The sequence below is a fragment of the Cetorhinus maximus genome, chromosome 10 (assembly GCF_964194155.1).
Source record: "Cetorhinus maximus chromosome 10, sCetMax3.hap1.1, whole genome shotgun sequence".
Taxonomy (NCBI): domain Eukaryota; kingdom Metazoa; phylum Chordata; class Chondrichthyes; order Lamniformes; family Cetorhinidae; genus Cetorhinus; species Cetorhinus maximus.
The window spans coordinates 48,882,404-48,903,845 of NC_135888.1; the positions used below are offsets into that span (position 1 = coordinate 48,882,404).

At 44.2% G+C, this 21,442-nt stretch overlaps 1 protein-coding gene across 5 annotated transcripts; it reads left to right on the plus strand.

Moving 5' to 3' along the window:
• Nucleotides 1-1,384: 1,384 nt before the first annotated feature.
• LOC144685669 (tubulin beta-4B chain-like) lies at nucleotides 1,385-21,370 on the plus strand. 5 transcript variants are annotated; one of them, XM_078550442.1, is made up of 4 exons: nucleotides 1,385-1,425; nucleotides 19,177-19,285; nucleotides 19,370-19,480; nucleotides 20,163-21,370. In XM_078550442.1, exons 3-4 carry the CDS (start codon nucleotides 19,399-19,401, stop codon nucleotides 21,221-21,223), a joined length of 1,143 nt encoding a protein of 380 aa, XP_078406568.1. In that variant the 5' UTR covers nucleotides 1,385-1,425; nucleotides 19,177-19,285; nucleotides 19,370-19,398; the 3' UTR covers nucleotides 21,224-21,370. The 5 variants fall into 5 exon arrangements, with proteins under 5 accessions (XP_078406568.1, XP_078406570.1, XP_078406567.1 ...); XM_078550444.1 differs by lacking the exon at nucleotides 1,385-1,425 and adding an exon at nucleotides 9,430-9,453; XM_078550441.1 differs by lacking the exon at nucleotides 1,385-1,425 and adding an exon at nucleotides 9,834-9,968.
• The last annotated feature ends 72 nt before the right edge of the window (nucleotides 21,371-21,442 follow it).

The window sequence follows — 21,442 nt, forward strand, 5'->3', positions numbered from 1 at the left end:
AATCAGGAGGCACAACTCAGTGCATTTGTGCTGCTGTGCGGAAGGCTTATCCTGACATAGTTGATTGGCATAAAATCCACAGCACAGTGCAAAAGCCCAACGAGGATGTTTGTGATTATGTTGAACGATTCTGTAACATCTTTTTAAAGTGTTCTGGTGTTAATCCTCAGGATTCTGTTCTGGTTCTTGTTAATGCTCTTGTACAGGGATTGCAGCCTGATCTTAAGAAAGCCTTTACCTTTACTTGCATTGGTTGGGAAGGTAAGGATAATCTTCAAGAAATTATTAGCACCCTCCAACATTGTGAGCGCCAATTGATCCGTTGCCAGAAACCCTCAAAGAAAGGAATAATGGCACCGGTGTTAGACAATTCAGCAGCACCAGTAGCAGCGCCTCCAGTGGAGAGGCCTCCGCCACCGCCGCCTCCACCTGCAGCTCCACTCACAGCGCCCGCGCTGGCACCGGCCCCTGTATTTTACGCTGCCCCTCAACTAGCTTCTCAGCCGCCCAACTTTTATAATTACCAACCCCAACCTGTTATGTGGCCTCGGAATATGTGGCAGCCTAATTGGCACCAGGGTGCCCAGGGGAATCGACGGCCAGGAAGAGGGAGAGGCCGCCAAGCGGGACCAAAAGGGGGTGGCCGCTTAAATTGTTTTAACTGTGGCCAGGAGGGTCATTGGGCCTGTACCTGACCTTGGCCACCTGCAGTTCTGCTGCAGGCGGCACCTCAGCAGGCGCCGGCCCCTGCCCCTCAAACGATCCCCTACTCGGTAGCTAATCCATTTGGGGGTACGACACAATAGAGTTGCCACACCTTTTTACCTCTCATTACCATTGAGGAACCCACTATCCCTTTGTCTGTAAATGGCCGTCTCTTGAATTTCCTTATTGATACTGGAGCGACTTATTCTACCCTTCAACCTGTCAAGACTCCTGATGTCACCCCCTCTAGCGATTCCATTTCTGTCATTGGGGTCTCGGGACAACCGCTTTCATTACCAATTTCCGAAGAAGTGCCCTTTGACCTGAACGGAAGAAAAGGATCCCATCGATTCCTCCTCGGGGCCAATGTCCCGGTCAATCTTTTGGGTCGTGATCTCCTCTGCAAACTCGGTTGCACTTTAGACTGTTCTAACAACACTATCACTCTTCAAGTTCCCGAGTCTACTTATTCCACAGTCATCAGCCTTCTACAAGAAGAAACTTCGTGTCATCCTCATGTTTGGTGGTGGAATTTCGGACATTGTGATTTATCCGATAAACTCAAGACTGTGTTACTCCGGCTTCTGACCGACCGCCATGTTTCCGCTGCGATAGCCATCCACCCACCCCTGCAACACTGGCTTTGGGATCTTCACTGTACAGCGCACTACTCTGCGTGCTCAGATCACCAGTATGCCCGTGAGGTAACAGACCATCTGGGTGAGTGCTACGTTCTTTCTATATCTTCCCTTTGCATCGGATCTAAAGGAGTTGCTGGCTCCGTTTCCCTTCCTCCAGCTGCCCTACCGCATTTTCATGCCCGGGATGTTGCGCCTCATATTACCCTCTGTGTCTCCGTTGGATATCAGGCCAGGGACCTTGGTCCTATGGTGTACTGCCTTCAGTGCACAGATCCCCAATCATCTATGGAATTGATGGACAGTTCCCTGAATATCTATGATCAAGCTATCCAATTTTTTCCCTCTATGCCCTTTGAGTATCCTGCCTATTTTCAGCACCATGCTCTAGGTAGTGTAATCGCTGATTCCCTCAATGCCTTGGCAACTATCCCCGATACCTTGTGGGCAAAGGGTCCTAATGATGTTTGTCGGGTATTATCAGCAGAACCTTTTCAGGTGCGTTTGGATCCCTCTAAACCCCTCCCTCAGAAGCCTCAATACTCTCTTAATCCTGAAGCGACGGAAGGCATAAAGCCTGTCCTTCAAGACCTTTTAAACTCCGGTGCTGTTATTCCCACTGTTAGCCCCTGCAACACTCCTATACTTCCTGTGCGGAAGCCAGGCAAGAATACCTGGCGGTTTGTCCAGGACTTGCGGGCAGTAAACGCTTGCGTGATCCCAGTCTATCCAGTTGTAGCTAACCCGGCTACCATACTTACCTGGGTTCCCCTAACTCCACTTGTTATACTGTTGTTGATCTCTGTGGAGCCTTTTTCTCCATATTCATACACCCTGACTCTCAGTTTCTCTTCACCTTCACCTTCTCCTTTTACAGTACTCAGTATACATGGACCCGGTTGCTCCAGGGATATACGGAAAGCCCGACCATTTTCTTCCGTGCCCTGCAGGCTGATCTCGCCGATGTCTCCTTCCCAGGGGGTTCTACTCTCCTCCAGTATGTCGATGACTTGCTTCTTTGCTCTCTGTCTGAGCAAACTTGTCACGACGACTCCCTCACCCTTTTGAAAGCCTTAGCCCATAAGGGCCATAAGGCCTCCCGTGAAAAGTTACAGTTTTGCCGAACCCATGTTGAATATTTGGACCATGTTCTTGACGGCCCCGCTCGACTCCTTTCCAAATGCCGTATCGACAGCATTATCTCCCTTCCCCTCCCGGGCGCTAAAAAGGATCTGACTTATTTTCTCGGCATGATGGGGTATTGTCGGCAGTGGATCCCTAATTATGCGGAACTCACTAGGCCCTTGCAGGATCTCGCCCTCCCTTCTGCCCCTGAGGACCTCGCTTGGGAGTCGGACTCCCAAGCCGCTTTCGCGACCCTCAAGATGGCCCTTATTTCTGCCCCCGTCCCGGGCCTTCCGGAGTATACTAAACCTTTTCACCTTTATGTTCATGAACATTGTGGCTTTTCACAGGGGGTGTTTACCCAGTCCCATGGGGATGTCCAGCGACCGGTTGCTTATTACAGTACTCGCTTAGATCCTGTTGTGCGCAGTTATCTCTCCTGTATTCGATCCGTTGCGGCAGCCTACCTTGCCGTCGTCGCCGCCCAGTCCCTTACCCTCGGGAACCCTGTTGTTCTACATGTTCCCCACGCAGTCGCGGCTCTCTTTAACCGTTTGGCTACCCAACACCTCACCGCTGCCCGTGTCACCCGCTATGAGTCAGCCCTTTTAGGGGATCCCTCATTAACTATTGTACGATGCACCACTCTCAACCCCGCTACCCTGTTACCCACGGAGGAAGACGGCGAGCCTCATGATTACTGCACTATTGTCCAGCACTCCACTCTACCTCGCCCAGATCTGCAGGATCATCCTCTGTTAAATCCTGACCTCATTCTTTTTGTCGATGGCTCCTCTACTCGATCACCAGGTGGCGATTTACTTACTGGCGATGCTATTTGTGACTCTTACTCTGTTATTGAAGCATCACGCCCCTCTGCCGTCCTGCTCTGCCCAAGCCGCTGAACCTTTTGCCCTTATACGAGCCTGCATATTTGCTGCCAATCGGCCAATATCTATACTGACTCTTGATGTGCTTTCAGCGTGACACATGACTTTGGCCAGCTTTGGAAGCTCCGGGGATTTCTCACGTCAGCAGGAACCCCTGTCCGCCATGGGCAGCTCATCACTAATCTTTTAACGGCTATCCAGCTCCCCTCCTCCCTTGCTGTTACTAAATGCTCTGCCCATACACAGGGCAATGATTTCGTTTCTCAAGGTAATGATAGGGCTGACCGTGCCGCCCGTGCAGCCGCGGCCGGTCTCACTGGGTCTGTGGTTCCCCTTTGTTATCAGGCTGCAACCCCTTCTCCTGTAGCTAGTCTAACTGATCTTATTCACTTGCAGTTACAGGTATCTACCCGTGAACAAAACAGTTGGACTCAAGCATCGTGCGCACAATGCTCTGACGGCCTCTGGGTTTCTTCTGATGGCCGTGCTGTTGCCCTTGTTTCACTCCTGCCCTGGACTGCCCGCATGTTACATTAATTTACCCATGCGGGCAAAGAGGGGATGAACAGAATGGCACAGCAGATGTGGTTTGCGCCTGGGTTTTTCGCTATGGCAGCTAAAATAGCTTCACAATGTCTGCTTTGTCAACGACATAACCCAGGCAAGACGCCCACAGTGACTACTGGCACGGATCCCAGCCATGGGGCCCGTTTGTACACAAACAAATGGACTTTATACAAATGCCTAAATGTATGGGATATAATTATGTTTTAGTTATAGTATGTTTGTTCTCGCAATGGGTGGAGGCGTATCCCACCCGACGGAATGATGCTATTATTGTTGCAAAATTGTTGTTGCGTGAATACATACCCAGGTTCGGGATACCAGAGATTTTATCGAGTGATAATGGACCTCATTTTGTCGCTAAAGTGATAAAGGAACTGTTGAGGGCCTTACAATGCAGCCATCACCTTTCCTGCCCATACCACCCCTAATCTACTGGGGCAGTGGAAAGACAAAACGGTATTTTGAAAAACAAATTAGCTAAATTATGTGAGGAAACCAGTTTGAAATGGCCTGAAGCTCTACCCCGGCGCTCTCACCCTAACCGTACCACCTCCTTTTCCCCTTTTAAAGTTGTAATGGGACGACCTATGCGCCTCCCAGTGGCACCACCTTTGTCTGCTAGGGAAATGGACATCCACGCTATGGATGAGGGAATGATTACATACTGTATAGCGCTTACTAATTCTCTCAAAAGCTTGCATACGCAGGTAGTAGAAGCTCAGAAAAAGCCCACCATTGAAGACTGCCATCAATACCAGCCCGGGGACCTAGTCCTGGTAAAGACCTTCAGGAGAAAGAACTGTTTGGAACCTCGATGGGAGGGGCCTTTCCAAGTCCTGCTCACCACCCATACGGCCGTGAAGGTTGAAGGAAGACCCTTGTGGATACACACATCACACGTCAAGCGGACGCTGACCTCGGACGGAAGTGCTTGTGCAGGAACTTTAACTGAGCCGTCAGAATGTTGACTCTGGTTTGGATCCTGTCCTGCTTGGTCCTTGCGGGGGCATGGACTACCAATTCTGCAGTTCAACGAATGCAGGCCGTAGCCTTGCAAGTTAATCGGACTAAATGTTGGATTTGTACTCATTTTCCTGTTAACCCCTCCTCCTCCGAGATGCATTTTCTAGCTTTCCCCTCAGACTCCGCACGGTCCTTAGGTAATACAGGGGCCATCATCCATCAAGCGCCCATTTGGAGACGGGAGCCCACCTTTGTGGTTGTTAAAGGGCTGGCCTGGCTATGCATCAGGAGAAATTATACCAAGGGTAGTACTCGGGTGGGTGAGCTGCCATTGGGGTCCTGTGCCTACCTTGCTGATTATAATTACCGGGAAGGCCGATTCTGGTTCCACAACCAGTCTGGTCCTATGACTACCTTTTGGGAGTGCAAGGCCAATGAGTTGATGTGTCTTTCGCAGGCCCCGAGATCTGAGGATAGACTCACATACTTTAATGGGTGTGGGTGTGATTGCCAATGATCATACAATCTCACCTTAAATAATTCCACATCCACCTGGACTTCTACTGGCTACTACACTGAAGGATTTGGGCCTTGCAGCTACAAAAATCTGTCTGGATGCCTCGACTTGCTGGCCCTGCGAGCATTGCAGCTTAGTCAGACCTGCCGCGTCCGCTGGTATGACCAGACGAACTCCTCTTTTGTCTGGGACCGGCTCAGCTTTTGCCAAAATTTCACTTATTGGTACCCTACCCTTGTTCGCAATGGCTCATTCTGGCTTTGTGGAAACAGGGCATACAAAACCCTCCCTGTCAATTGGGCAGGCACCTGCACCATTGGCTATATTGTCCCTGAGGCCTTTGGGGTCAAGAGCCTTACTATTCACTCTCTCCACAACTATTTAGGGCCTGTGAAGTGTCATAAACCATCAACCTGGAACCAGCTTGTCACCCGCAATACCGGATTCCACAAATTTGTTTGGGCCCTCATCCCAAGTCTAGGGGTCTCAGAGCTGGAAAAGGCCATTATTAATATTTCTGCTACAATGGAACTTATTGAGAATAAGACTGTTGACGCCATCCAGAGTCTGCAGTTGGAAACTAAGTCCCTTTCCAAGGTTGTCCTCCAGAACCGTATGGCCCTGGATTTCCTGCTAGCAGCGCAAGGCGGGAGTCTGTGCGGCTATTAATGAAACATGTTTTTACATTAACAAGGACCAGAGGATTGAGACTGATGTACATTTCATTCAGGACCAAGTGCACCTCCTCCATGCAGTTGCCCAGGAGAAATCCTTTGACTGGCGGGGGTGGCTCCCTAATATCGGCGGATGGTTTGGGAGCCTTTTCAAAACCCTCCTCAAATACCTTGTCATAGGCCTTGCCCTACTCATTGTTCTGTATGTTGTTATCCAGCTCTCTTCTGTTGCATCCACTCTGTCTGCCGACTACAGAACCTTCAGAGATCTGGTGGCAAGCCAGCTGTCTATTCCCTCCCTCTCCTCAGGAATCAGGATTCCACTGAGGGTGAAGCCCGGCGACTAGGATACATAGAACTTGGCTAAGGGTGGTGGATTGTCCTTTTAGGACAAAAGGGGGGAAGTGTGGTGGCCTAGACAACTATAGGGAAGCCATTTAGTGCTAAAAGGGTTAATGGAGAAGTTAGAAGTTGAATTATATGCCTAGGCCTAAGAGAAAAATACTGCAACCTTGAGAAACAATGCCATCTTGTCTGACCACAGTTGTAGGATGAGCCCCGAGACATTCCATTTTGTTCTTTCTCAGGCCGAATGTAATCGGAATCATGATAAGCATTTACGTAAGCGCAACATCTGTTGTGCTGGGAACGAATATTTACTACTATATGGATTGGTCAGTTAACTTATGCAAATAAGCGGATAGGTTTGTGCAAAATTTACTGATTGGGTGTAAAAATGCTTTTAACAGGTCTGTGTGTATTCTGCTACGAGACGGTACAATAGCTCTTGTTGTATTGTTCTCCCTTGTGCACAAGTAATAAATGGGGTTTCTACGTAATAATGATGCCTTGGTGTGATTAATCTCTGACAACAGTCCATCGAGACCCGGAGACTTACCGTCCCTTTCACCTCCTGATTTGCAGCTGTTATTGGAATGTTTTTTGTATCCTCCATAGTGAAGCCAGAAGCAAAATATTTGTCCATTTCTTCTGCCATTTCCTTATTATCGACTATTAACTCCCCACTCTCACTCTCTAGAGGACCAACACTCAATTTACTTACTCTTATCCTTTTTAAATACATGTAGAAACTCTTGCTATCCGTTTTTATATTTCTAGCTAGCTTCCTCTCATACTCCAATTTCTTTCTCCTGGTTAACCTTTTAGTCATTCTCTACCGTTCTTTATCATCTGTCCAGCCACTCATCTTTGCGGAGTTATATGCTTTTTCCTTAAGTTTGATGCTTTCCTTAACTTCTTTAGTTAACCACGGATGGTGGGTGCTCTAAGAAACCATCTTGAAAGCATTCTAAAAATTCCTCATCCAGGCTCCTACTGCCAATCTGATTTTTTCCAATTTATATGTAAATTAAAATCATCCATGATTATTGCCGTCCCTTTATCACAAGTACACAATATTTTCTCTTGAATACTTTGTCCTACACTGTGGCTAATGTTAGGGGGCCTGTAGACCACTTGCACTAATGACTTTTTCCCCTACTATTCCTCAGCTCCACCCAAACCGATTCTACATCCTGATCTCTTGAACCATGGTCATCTCTAACTATTGCACCAATGCCCTCTTTGATTAACAGTGCTACCCCTCCACCTTTACCTAGCTTCCTATTCTTCTTGAATGTCATGCACCCCTCAGTATTAAGGACCCAATCTTTGTCGCCCTGCAGCCATGTCTCCCTAATTGCTATCAGATCATATTTATTTACTTCAATGTCAGTCACCAATTCATTTACTTTGTTATGAATGCTACGTGCATTCAGATAGAGAGCCTTCATTTTGCCTTTTTGTTACCTTTGTGACGTCTAGTCTTGACTGTTGATATATTCTTAGGTTTTTCCTCTCTGTCCCTTCCTGCCATTCTCTGACCCTCATTTCTCATTTTACTATTTTACTCTCCTGTCTTGACTCTACACCTTGATTTGTTACATCAACCCATGCTTGATCCCTCATCCCTCTTGTTTAGTTTAAAGCCTCCTCTACTTTCTTAGTTAGATTTCTTAGTTAGATTCACAAGAACACTCGTCCCAGCAAGGTTCAGGTGTAAACAGTCCAACGGTACAGCCCCCACTTTCTCCAGTACTGATGCCAGTGCCCCACAAACCGGAACCCACTTCTCCCACACCAGTCTTTGAGCCACACATTCATCTCTCTAATCTTATTTGCTCTTTGCCAATTTGCACGTGGCTCAGGTAATAATCCAGAGATTATTACCTTTGAGGTTCTGCTTCTTAATTTGGTGCCTAGCTCCTCATACTGACATTGCAGAACCTCTTCTCTAGTTCTACCTATGTCATTGGTACCTACATGGACTGCGACAACTGGATCCACCCCCTCCCACTGCAAGTTCCTCTCCAGCCCTGAGTAGATGTCCCGAACCCTGGCACTGGGCAGGCAACATAGCCTTCTGGACTCTCGATCTTTGCTGCAGAGAACAGTGTCGGTCCCCCTCACTATACTATCCCATGCTACCGCTACATTCCTTTTTGGTCCCCGGCTTTTATGGCTTCCTATACCACAGTGCCATGGCCAGTCAGCTCATGCACCTTGCAGACTTTGCTTTCATCCACACAGGTTGTGAGCATCTCAAACCTGTTTGACAATTGCAAAGTCTGAGGCTCCTCTACTACTGTCTGCTCAGTCCCATTACCTGCCTCGCTGACAGTCACATCCTTTTGTCCTTCGCTGCTGACCAAAACAGATGACCCTATTCTAAGAGGTATGACTGTCATCTGGAACAAAGTGTCCAGGTATTTCTCCCCCTCCCTTATGTTGCGCAGTGTCTGCATTTCGGCCTCCAGATCAATAATCCAGATTCAGAATTCCACAAGCTACTTACGCTTCTGCAGATGTAATTGTCATGGATCGCCTTGGCATCCAAAATCTCCCACACCCCACAGCTGCAACATAACACCTGTCCCGCCATTTTAACTTATGTTATTTAGTTAATTTACTTTAATTATTTTCTTCCTATGTATATGTTTACTGTGTTTATTGGATGCTAGTACCACTGACAACTTAAAGTTTTATGCTTCTTAACTACAAAGGTATGTGTTTTAGATGTTATTTTTATTGCTTTTTTATCTTTATTGTTTTATTTTAATTTTAAAGTTTTCAAATTTTGGTTTATTATTTTAAAGTTTTAGTTCTTTTAATTTATAGATCCAACTGAACTTGTCTGCCCCAAGTTGCTTTCTTACACACTGTCCTTTGGACTGAGCACTTACCAGTCAATCAACTTACTAATCACAGTTGCTTTTTTTTCCTTTTCCCTGACTGCAGCCTCACGGCAGCTGAAACTGTGAATCCCTGGTCTGTATTTATAGGCGCTCCTCAGCTCCGTTCCGAGTCCCAGCAAGGTAGGTCTCACTTGAATCTCTCTGGTCTGTATTTATAGGCGCTCCTCAGCTCCCGACTGTCTCCTGCAGGCCTGCTATGCTCCTACTCCCAGGAGGTCATACCTGGCACACAGGGTTATAGGTAGAGATTAGGCTTTGTCATGTTTTTAGAATAGGCTAGAGAAGGAAGTGTGAGGAGTTGGTGTGTACACATATCAGGATGTAGTTGAATGTGTCATTGCTCTGTTTTCTTGCCTGGCTTACTTCTTTGAGCTGCTTCCTGTATTTGATTCAAGAATTTGGCAGCACACTTCAGCTGCTGACATCTCCTCTGTCACCTCCAACCATGTCTTCTTGTTGTCCCCAGGCAGCCCTTCCTCCAATTGTTAGGGAACAGTATCTCTGTCTGGGTTCTCATGGCCTCCAGTACAGTGCATAGGGAGGCGTGGGTGAAGTGGGCCACATATTTTGTCTGTCTCAGCCATTTGTGTCAGCTGTGGCTCAGTTGGTAGCCCTCTCTCCTTTGACTCAGAAAGGTATGTACATGTTCAAGTCCCATTCCAGTACTTGAGCACAAAGGTCAATGCACACAATTCAATGCAGTACTGAGGGAGTGATGCACTGGTAGCGCTGTCTTTTGGATGAGATGTTAAACCAACTTTTTTCTCTTAGGTCAAAGTAGAAGATTGCAAAGCACTATTTTGAATATAAGCAGGGGAATCATGCCTGGTGACCTGGCCGATATTTATCCCTCAGTCAACATCACACAGATTAAATGGTCATTATCACATTGCTGTTTATGGGCACTTGCTGCTGTATTTGATACATTACATCAATGGTGACACTTCAAAAGTGCTTCATTAGCTGTAACGCACGTTGGGATATCCTGAGATCATGAAAAGGTCCTATAGGAACGCAAATCTTTATTTCTTGACTCTATTCCAAAACTTCTTTCTCTTGCAATGCCATCTCCAACTGCTTCAAGTTGCACGTTTAGAGAGTTCCTTTAATTACTGGAATTGAGATTGTGTCGTGCAGGTCATTGTTATGCACACTACTGTGTAGGAAATGTGGAAATCAGATGCTAATGAAGTGACTCTGTAAAAACCAATGATTGGCAATCTGCACATTTTTTTCATTCATTCACAGGATGTGGGCTTCACTGGCTGGGCCAGCATTTATTGCCCATCCCTAGTTGCCCAGAGGCAGTTAAGAGTCAACCACATTGCTGTGGGCCTGGAGTCACATGTGGACCAGATCAGGTAAGGACGGCAGATTTCCTTCCCTAAAGGACATTTGTGAACCAGATAGGTTTGTACAACAATGGTTTCATGGTCATCATTAGACTTCTTAATTCCAGATTTTTATTGAATTCAAATTCCACCTTCTGCCATAGCGGGATTCAAACCCAGGTCCCCAGAGCATTACCCTGGGTGTCTGGGTTACTGACCCAGCTACAATACCACTATGCCATCACCTCCCCTATTTCTGGGTTTCCTGCAACCCCTGTCCTTAGAGCTTCTGAGCTTTGAACCTCAGCCCCTTAACTTAATCTCCCTAGTTGCTGCCGGACCTGTTATTTGCAGCATTCGCTGTTTTTATTTCCAGAATTCCAGCATCTGCAGTATTTGGCCTTTGTCTACTGGATGTAAATCCATGAAGGTTTGTCAATCACCCTGCTACAAAGGCGGTGCCCCTTTAACAACCACATAACAGTCCTTGCCAGCCTCGCGCCTTCTGCAGCACCTTCCTCACCATGTGGTCGGATATGACTCCGCCCCCTCAGTCTGGTGAGAACCAACCAAAGGCGAGTATCGGAGTGACCCTATCGGAGAAGGCTTTCCACGCGATTAGCGGGTGTTTTAGTTTGATTGACATTGAAATGCACCAATAGAAACGTCCTATAGAAAACGCGGCGATGACGCAACGCTATATAAAGAGCAGCGCAATCACGTATTGTCAGCTTTGCCGTTTGTTTTTCAGAGGGTGTGAGGGTTTGTTTAGGCGGAGTTAGGAGGATGAGAGAGATCGTGCATCTTCAGGCAGGCCAGTGTGGTAATCAGATTGGAGCCAAGGTCTGTACTGTAGTCACTCAGGCAGTGATTGAGGGAATCGGGCCCGGATGGTGAAGCGGCCGGAGAGTCCCACAGGGATTCTGGGCCGGAAAGCTTGTTTCCGAGGCGGAGAGAGCTGCCCACTGGACGAGCTGTTTTCCGTTCTTGCGATGAAAGTGCCGAGGTGTTGGGGTGGGTGGACGGCACTGAAGGGGCGATGTAGACGGTTATTGTGAGGAACCGGGCGGACGGTCGGTTAGGCGAGGCCGCCACGCGCGTTTCCCGCCTTGCGGGATTGGGGAACGGTTAAATTTTGAATCAGCCAATAAAAAGCGCCGATTGGGCCGAGCGACCGTTGGAAAGAGCACGAGGGCGAAGGCGCCTTGCGCATGCGTGATTGAGGTGTTAGGCTGAGGGCGCCGCACGTGCACTGGCGTCGTCATGAGGCGCGAGTTCAGGAGCTGCGGCTTCTGCAAAAATCAAAGAAAAACCTGGGAAGGGATGATTACATCATGTCCATGTGCTGGAAATTCAAAATGCGAACAAGTAACTTACATATTTACATAATGCCATTTAAGATAACTATAAAGTCTCCCAAGGTATTTCATATACGTGTTTTCAAAACAACTCTGAACCACATGATATACTAGTCTAGATGAACAAAAGCTTGGTTAAATCAACTGGTTTTAGTGTCCTAAAGGAGGCGAGAAGAACCGTCAATATGTGTAGAGACCGAATAAGTTGACATGTCAACTGTAACCACTTGGACAGAAGATGCAGATCACTGAGCTGTAGCTCTACACCAATTTTTATCTGGAACCTGGTAAGGATTACTGTCAGCAATTGAAGGTCATGATTCAGAACGGACATGTGACTGAAAATACACCAAAACGTTTTTAATGACTTGTGGGAAGCTGCAGAAAAAATCTCATTCGTCCTGCTTTTATTCAAAAATGAAATTACCCCAAGCAACAATTAACTGAATATATTAGAATGCGAACTAAGCCTGACTTAACTTCTACTGTTTACACCCTTTACATATTACTGTGTTCACTTGGCCCATTCCTTGTGTGGAAAAGGCATAATCAATCATTCCATACATGACTGATGTGATATTGGAGGTATACTTCCCCCATGTATTTTCCCTCTGCACAGCAATTGAGGGATAAACCAAAAATGAGAAATTAGAAGGCATGATTAAAAACCTTGCAAGAAATATTAAAACAGACAAAAGCTTGTTCAAATACAGAAATAGTAGCTAAAGTGAGCATTTGTCCCTTAAAGGGTGAGACTGGGGAATTAATAATGGGAAATGAGAAAAAAACAGACTTTGAACAAGTATTTTGCATCTGTCTTCACAGTAGAAAATAAAAGCATCCCAATTATAGTGGAAACATGGGCAAATGGAAGGGATGAAGTTACAACTTGTGCTAGAGAAAAAGTAATGGGATTTAAGGCTGATGAGTCACCATGATCTGATGGCCTGTATTGTAGGGCCTTAAAGGAAGGGGCTGCAGAGATAAGTGTTGCTTGTAATCCTCCAAAATTCCCATGATTCCAGAAAGGTCCAGTGGATTGAAAAATTGCAAATATAACACCTCTGTTCAAGAAAGGAGGGAGACAGAAAGCAGGAAACTATAGGCCAGTTAGCCTAATGTTTGTCATTGGGAAAATGCTAGCACCCATCATTAAAGAGGTTGTAGCAGGACATTTAGAAAATCATAATACAATCAGACAGAATCAACGTGGCTTTGTGAAAGGGAAATCATGTTCTTTGAGAATGTAACAAGCAGGGTGCATAAAGGGGAACCAGTAAATCTCGTGTATTTGGTTTGCAAAAGGCATTCAATAAGGTGCCACATAATAGGTTACGATGCAAGGTAAGAGCTTATAGTGTTGGTAATATATTACCATGGACAGAGGATTGGCTAACTAGCAGGAAATTGAGTCAATGTAAGTGGGTCACTTTTAGGATGGAGTGGCACAGGGATCAGTGATTGGGGCCTCAACTATTTACAGTCCATTAATGCTTGGATGAAGGGACCGACTGATATGAATATAGATAAGCAAGTTGTCAGGAGGACACAAAGCTCTTGCAAAGGGGAGAGATTAAGTGAGTAGGATCCATAGTCATGGAGTGCAAGAACAATCAATTCTCCTGGGTGTCACAGGTGTTCTACAACATGGAGACTGAAGGCCTGGCAATCGCAGGTCTGCTAGCATGACCTTGCACTTAGTGACAATCCATGCAATTAGACATACCTTACAAGGCAGATCAGAAACTCACCTACCGCCTCAGTTCATGACCTAACATTGAAATGCCTGGAAAGAAATTGGCAGTTTGAAGGGAGCTGAAACGTTACACTTGCAGGAGAATGCAAGTCTGTTCATTAATCCACCACATAAGTGCAGCATCCACTTACAAGATAAATTGAAGGTTGAACTAGATAAAATGGAAAAAGATGGAACCATGAGAAAAGTACAAAAGCACACAGGATGGTGCAGCTCCGTGTCATAAAGAAAGACGGATCATTGAGAGTATGCATCAATCCACAAGGTTTAAGCACAGCTTTGAAATGTTGTCCTTACAAAATCCCCACATTAGAAGAGTTAAACCCAAGATTTGCAGGTGCAAAATTCTTCTTGATGCTTGATGCCAAAAATGGCTACGTCTCATGGAAAAATTCCAAAAGCCTGCAAATTTTGTACCCCATTTGGATGATACTGTTTTTAACGACTTCCTTTCGGACTGTCAGCCAAGATCTATTTCAAGCTGAAATGGACTGCCAGGATGCATCTGTGTTGCCAATGACATTGCCGGTTTGGGAAGAACAAAGCAAGAACATGACCATAATCTACACTTATTGATGCAAGTTTCATGTAATGAAGGATTGGTGTTCAGCAATCTGAAATGTGCTATCAATTTACAACAAACTGATTTCTTAAGTTCTATTTATTCCAGTGCTGGCATACATCCTGACCTAATTAAAATAGATATTAAAGCCATGCCAACTCTTCAAGATAAGGACAATCTTCGAAGATGTCTAGACCTCTTCAATTTCTGGTGGTCTTGTATTTCCAATTTTGCTCAAAATTATCTAAAAGGGAATTGTCGAGAAAGGATGTGCCTTTCCTGTGGTATGAAGACCACCAATACCTCTTGAAAGCACTGAAACAGTCATTATCAGAAGCAAAGACATTGCAATTTTACAATCCTAGGGAGACAATTACCTTGGAGATAGATGCCTTGCAGAAAGGTGTCGGAGAGCACGCATACTACAGAAAGTCAAACCGATTGCATTTGCTTCAATATCTGTAATGCAATCCAACATCAAGCAGAAAACATTAGTTTTAGTGTTTGGAATAATGTGTTTTTGTACCTATCTATTTGGCAATAGAGACCAACCACAAGCCACTGGAGATGATTTGGTGAAAACCATTGACCAGCGCAACGTCAAATTTGCAATGTCTCTTGATAAAGATTCAAGGTTGCAACTGGGATTAGGTACAAGCCAGATAACTTGATGGTCACATCAGATACACTTAGCAGATTGCCTAACCCAGCGAGAACAGAAGATGTATCCTTGGATCTACAAGTTGACTTTATTGACATTGAATTTGAAGATTTCTCCAAATTGATCTGGTACATTCTGTGCAACGCAAATGCCAGCAGCTACAAGAAGAAATGGTGAAAGATTCCACACTACAGAATCTGAAGGATGGACTATTTCAATTCAGCATGTCCACGAACACGTGAAACAATTTTGGCCTCACCAGGATGAGCTAGGCATCTACTGTGGAGTCATTTTTAAAGGCAGGTAGGTCATCATATCAGAATCTTTGCGACCTGATATTCTCCATCACTCACACATGGGCATAGATCAGACAAGAAGACTCCCAAGAGAGACAATCTATTGGCCGGATATGAACAATGACATTAAAATCATCGAGAAGTGTGAAGCATGTCAAGAGCATATGCCAAGTCAGCACAAAAAACCATTGATTCCGCATGGAGTTCCTGCCCATCCTTGGTCCAAAATAGCATCTCACCTCTGGCACTGACTTCATCGTTGACTGCTTTACCAAGTACCCTATTATTCGACAATTGCACAATACTTCAAGTGCAGCTGTCGTATGTACTCTTAAGTGCTATTTTCAGTTTATTTGGTGTGCCAAGAGAGATCATTACGGATAACAGTCCACAATTTACTGGTTAGTAATTTCAGTATATGTGAGAGAAGTGGACTATTGATCACACTACTTCTCATTACCCTAGATCTAACAGCCTAGCTGAATGAGTGAACCACATGGTGAAATTCCTAATTCTCAATTGTAGACAGACCAAGCAAGATCTACACATTGCAATGTTACATCTGAGAGTGACACCTTTAAGAGCAAGTATTCCATCACTGTATGGCAGACCAGTATGTATTAATTTATCTACTCTTACCCATTCTACTCTCAGAAATTAGAGAGTAACTTTTCAAAGTGCAAGAGAAGATGACCAACATGCACAATAAAAATATAAAAGCAAAATCTGAAACAAAAACAAAATGCTGGAAAAACTCAGCAGGCCTGACAGCATCTGTCTCTCCGCAGATGCTGTCAGATCTGCTGAGTTTTTCCAGTATTTTCTGTTTTTGATGCACAATAAAATGCAGGTACAGAATCCCACAGAAGGTATGCAATCAGCTGAGGTGACAAGGATTTGTTCATAACACAGGCGCAGTGGTGAGGCGTAACCAAAGACAAATCCAATTCATTCGAGCTCCTCAACCACCATACAGTCCTACTGCACCTAGGACAAGATCCCAAATGAAGCCAGGAACAATATCCAAGAATGACAATCCCACAGATCATTGTAAGCAATTAAAGACACATCCAGAAGGTTATCATTACAAGATCTAGGCATACCAGCAGATTTACCTCTACGCTTTAGAGATTCAAAGATTTATCAGTTCTATACACTTATGTAATGATAACTAAACATGAACATACATTGTAAATAGTTATACTTCTTTGGAAGGGGGCAAAAATATCTTTAAAAAGAAAGGTAGGGGTGTTGTAATATGCTTTTAAGGGATTGCAGCATGACCACGTGAAAAAGTCATGTGATCCGGTTTTAGTTTCACGTTTGCTTTCAGTAGAGCACGCACATACAGCTCTGCTGCTCTTGATGTCTTCAAGCTTTAATATTCATGTGTATCTATTCACATGTGCCTGGTCTTAATAAATGAACCCATAACATGTTTACCCAATCCCTTATGAGTGATTGGTGCCTTTTTATCATCATTAAAAAACAACACGGAGCACATTGCAATAATCAAGCTTGGAGTATGAATTGGGCAGCTTTGGTCTAAGGTATGGATGGAGGTGGACGTAGGTGGGCTTTTGTGATAGGATGAGAGTTTGGAAGATCAGCTTGAAGTTGAATAGGGCATGCAGGTTGTGAATAGTATTGTTTAGACTTGGGTCTGTGACTGAGGGGTATGATACAGGCAGGAGCTGAAGATGAAGGCTGCAGTCTTCCAAGTGCTTAATGTGAAGAAGTTGTGGATCATTCAAGATTGGATTTGCAACCTGACAGTGGTTGCAGATGAATGGAATGATGGTGGAGAGGTAGAGCTGGATCTAACTGTATATATTAGCTTATCCCATGTCTGTAGAATGTTGCTAAGAATCAGCATATAGATAAGGAAGAGGAGTGGACCAAAAGTAGATCCTTGGAATTGCGGAGATGACCAAGAGTGGAAGTAGAACCTATTTCTAGCAATCCCCTGGCTGCATTTGAATAAGTAGGTAGAACTAAGTACAGACAGTCCTAGAATGCTCAACAATGTAGCAGAAGCATTGAAGGAGAATGTTATAGTTGAATGATGAAGACTATGAAGAGGCCAAGGAAGAATACTGCATCATGGTCACTCTCAGAATATATTTTACAACTTTGGTTTGATCTGTTTGGCGCTGTGGTAGGGTTGGAAGCCTGATTGGAGAATTCAGTGAATCTCATGTGAAAGTATTACCTTGTCCTTAGCTATTGGTGCTACTGGGCACCAAATGGGCTGGCGCTACTCATGTTATAAAATCATGGAATAGCACAAAAGGAAGTAATTTGACCATTATCCCAGTGCCTTGAAAGAGCTGTCCCACTAAAACCACTCCCTACCCTTTGGCCACAGACATGCACATTTTCCCCCTTCAAGTATCTATTCAATTCCTTCTTGGAAGGCACTATTGATTTGCTTCCATCTCCTTATCAGCCGAGTCATAACTCTTTGCATGAAAATAAATCTCACCCTGATAATAATTTGTCATTGTTTACTCCATCAAAACCCTTCACAATTTTGAATACCTACTAAATCTCCGCATAACTGAACTCATACATCTTTGCTATCTTTCTAGTAAATTAATGCACAAACTCAAAAGGAAATAGTCAATTTAACAACACTTTGCCAAGAATATGGTGCTGTGGTTCACCTTTGCCTGAAAAACAGCATTGTCAGACAATCGTCAAAGAGGGCTCTGAGGCACAAGCGCCATGACATGTGAGCACAAGCATTGTGCATCCCTTTTGACTATTTGGAGAACGGCCTTGGTGTTATCTAACATCAAGACTCATTTCTCAGTAAATGCAGTTTAGTACACAATTAAATGTTTGAGAACTACTTCCATTGAAGTTTTGGCTTGACATTCAGCATTACCAGATAGCTTGATGCCAAGTCATAGAATGTATCCTTTTCCAAAAGAAAAATTGCTACTGAGGGTGTTGATGACTTGAATTGTCATTGGTATTTATGGGGAAGGCATTCATACACTTGTCTGTTGTGAGTGGACCATTGCTGCCATATTCTGTCCAAGATGTCACCATCATCAGATACATTTTGGTCTACTTCACAAGAATTAAAAAATTGCAGTTGATGCCGTTGGCTTGGAGTTTTCAAGTTTCCTCAGGAACTGGAGACAAAACTTTTCATTATTTGCTTGATGGAATTAGATGGACCTATGCTGCAGACAAATGGAAGAACTGCAATTCACTAATGGTACCTCTAAGGACAATTGTTCGTCAAGATTGTGGCAGATATTAGTTTGTAGTTTTGGGTGGTTTTACAGGGTGGTGTGAAAACCTTTCATCCAAGTTAGGCTTACATGATTCTCATCACAGAAATCAAGTAGGAGAGGATCAAAAAATGTTTAGATCTAGATTATCAGCACCTATTTTTGTACTGCATCCTATAGCTCTTCAGCCATTTCATCTATTTTGAGTAACCCTGAATTTTTTATGACAAATTAGTAAACTGGTATTTGCTGCAATTGAATAAATTAAGCCAGATTGGTGAGATATCCCTTTTACTCTGACATTTTGTGGCCCCCAAAAGATCAGGTGAATTTCATCTCATGTTTGATCTCAGAATATTCAACAGGTTCTCCAAAAATAAAGACTCACAATGCTAGCACATGAAGCCATCAACCTTTCATATTGCTGTGAAGACATGTCATCACAAGTATCTCGGATTCAACCTCCAGCGTCGGAGCGACTAGTAGAGGATACTAACCACACTTTGTCATAAGGTGGTAGAATTACATTCCTTTTGACCTTTTGGGGAACAGCCTCAAAGGACTAAATGGCCTACACCTGTTCCTTTATTCTTGTGACTTTTGGACATATTAATAATAAGACTTCTTTTTCTAGTTCTGGGAAGTCATCAGTGATGAGCATGGCATTGATCCCACTGGAGCCTACCATGGAGACAGTGATCTTCAGCTGGAAAGGATTAATGTCTATTACAATGAGGCTACAGGTATTAACTAATTTAAAATAGTAATCATATTTTTGCTTATCTCCTGAGCATTGCAATGTCATATATTTTATTATTTTTAAACAGGTGGTAAATATGTACCCCGAGCCATTCTCATGGATTTGGAACCTGGTACTATGGATTCTGTTCGATCTGGACCCTTTGGACAGATTTTCAGACCAGATAACTTTGTGTTTGGTGGGTAGGATTTTTATGAAATTGACCACCTGAAGCTGGTTATCACTGATTGTTATAGGACAACTAATTTTGAGAGGTTATTTATTCAGACTGCTATTCCATGCTTTCTTGAATAGGGTGGAGGTAATAAGCAGACTTTATGGAAACTGAACTGTGCTAGGTAAAGCAACAATTACCTTTGCCATCCAGATTGTTTTATACTAATTCCTGAAGGAAATGGCAAGCTAGTGGGGCCATGATCAAACTTTTTGAAAATTACATGGACCTTTGAGAAGATTTAAATTTTACAATGATTGTTTCGCCATCTAACAGTTAATATTTATGAAGATTGCACAAGACTTCTTGGTTTTGATCATTTCAGTTGAAACTCTGGAATTAACGAGTGTTTTCCTGAAGCTGTGCATCAGACTTTTTTCTCTTTGCCACTTTGTTTCCATCTCTCTTAGTTTTGCATTTTAGAAAGTTCTTCTGCTTAATTGTTCAAGCTTTTATTGAAGAGAATAGTCTAAGGGGAAATGCTGCCATTATAAAAATGTCAATTTCCCATGGAGGTATTTAGAGTAACTAATTAATTATAGCAATAGCCTGAAACTAGGGGACGAAAACATATGATGTACAGGGATGGTGTGTTGATGTACTGCTTCGCAGAGACAACAATTTAACTTGCTCTCATTTCTTGCAGGACAAAGTGGTGCTGGTAACAATTGGGCCAAAGGGCATTACACTGATGGCGCTGAATTAATTGACTCTGTTCTGGATGTGGTGAGAAAGGAGGCTGAGGGTTGTGATTGCTTGCAGGGATTCCAGCTCACCCATTCATTAGGTGGTGGTACTGGCTCTGGCATGGGCACACTCCTTATTAGTAAAATCCGTGAGGAATACCCTGACAGAATAATGAATACTTTTAGCGTTGTGCCTTCACCGAAAGTGTCAGACACTGTAGTAGAACCTTATAATGCAACTCTGTCTGTCCATCAGCTTGTGGAGAACACTGATGAAACCTTCTGTATTGATAATGAGGCTCTCTATGACATCTGTTTCCATACCCTTAAACTGACAACTCCCACTTATGGTGATTTGAACCACCTAATGTCAGCCACCATGAGTGGTGTAACAACCTGTCTGCGTTTCCCCGGTCAGCTGAATGCTGACCTGCGTAAACTAGCAGTGAACATGGTCCCCTTCCCCCGCCTGCATTTCTTCATGACAGGCTTTGCTCCTCTGACCAGCCGTGGCAGTCAGCAGTACCGTGCCCTCACAGTACCTGAGCTTACCCAGCAGATGTTTGATGCCAAGAATATGATGGCTGCCTGTGACCCTCGACATGGCCGCTACCTGACCGTTGCTGCCATTTTCCGGGGTCGCATGTCCATGAAAGAGGTGGATGAGCAGATGTTGAATGTACAGAACAAAAACAGTACTTATTTTGTTGAATGGATTCCCAATAATGTTAAGACAGCTGTCTGTGACATCCCACCTAGAGGCCTCAAGATGTCTGCCACCTTCATTGGCAACAGTACAGCTATCCAGGAGCTGTTTAAACGCATCTCTGAGCAGTTTACTGCCATGTTCCGGAGGAAAGCTTTCTTGCATTGGTACACTGGTGAGGGCATGGATGAGATGGAGTTCACTGAGGCAGAGAGTAATATGAATGACCTTGTATCTGAGTACCAGCAATACCAGGATGCTACAGTTGGAGATGAAGGTGAATTTGAGGAGGAGGGTGAGGAAGAGGCTGCATAAATAGAATTGTATATTGTGAACTTCTAAACATGTTTTCTTTGTTACATTAAGACCTGTTTCTGAAGTTTGTCTTTTTTCCGTTCTGTAGTTTCATGTTTTCTGATATTAACTGCTGGTTTTGATTTGAATAAAAATTGTTGATAGTAATTTTGTTTATATTTTTTTCCTCCATGTTTTCAATTTAGAGCATGCAAACTGATAAAAGATCCTTGAGCTTGA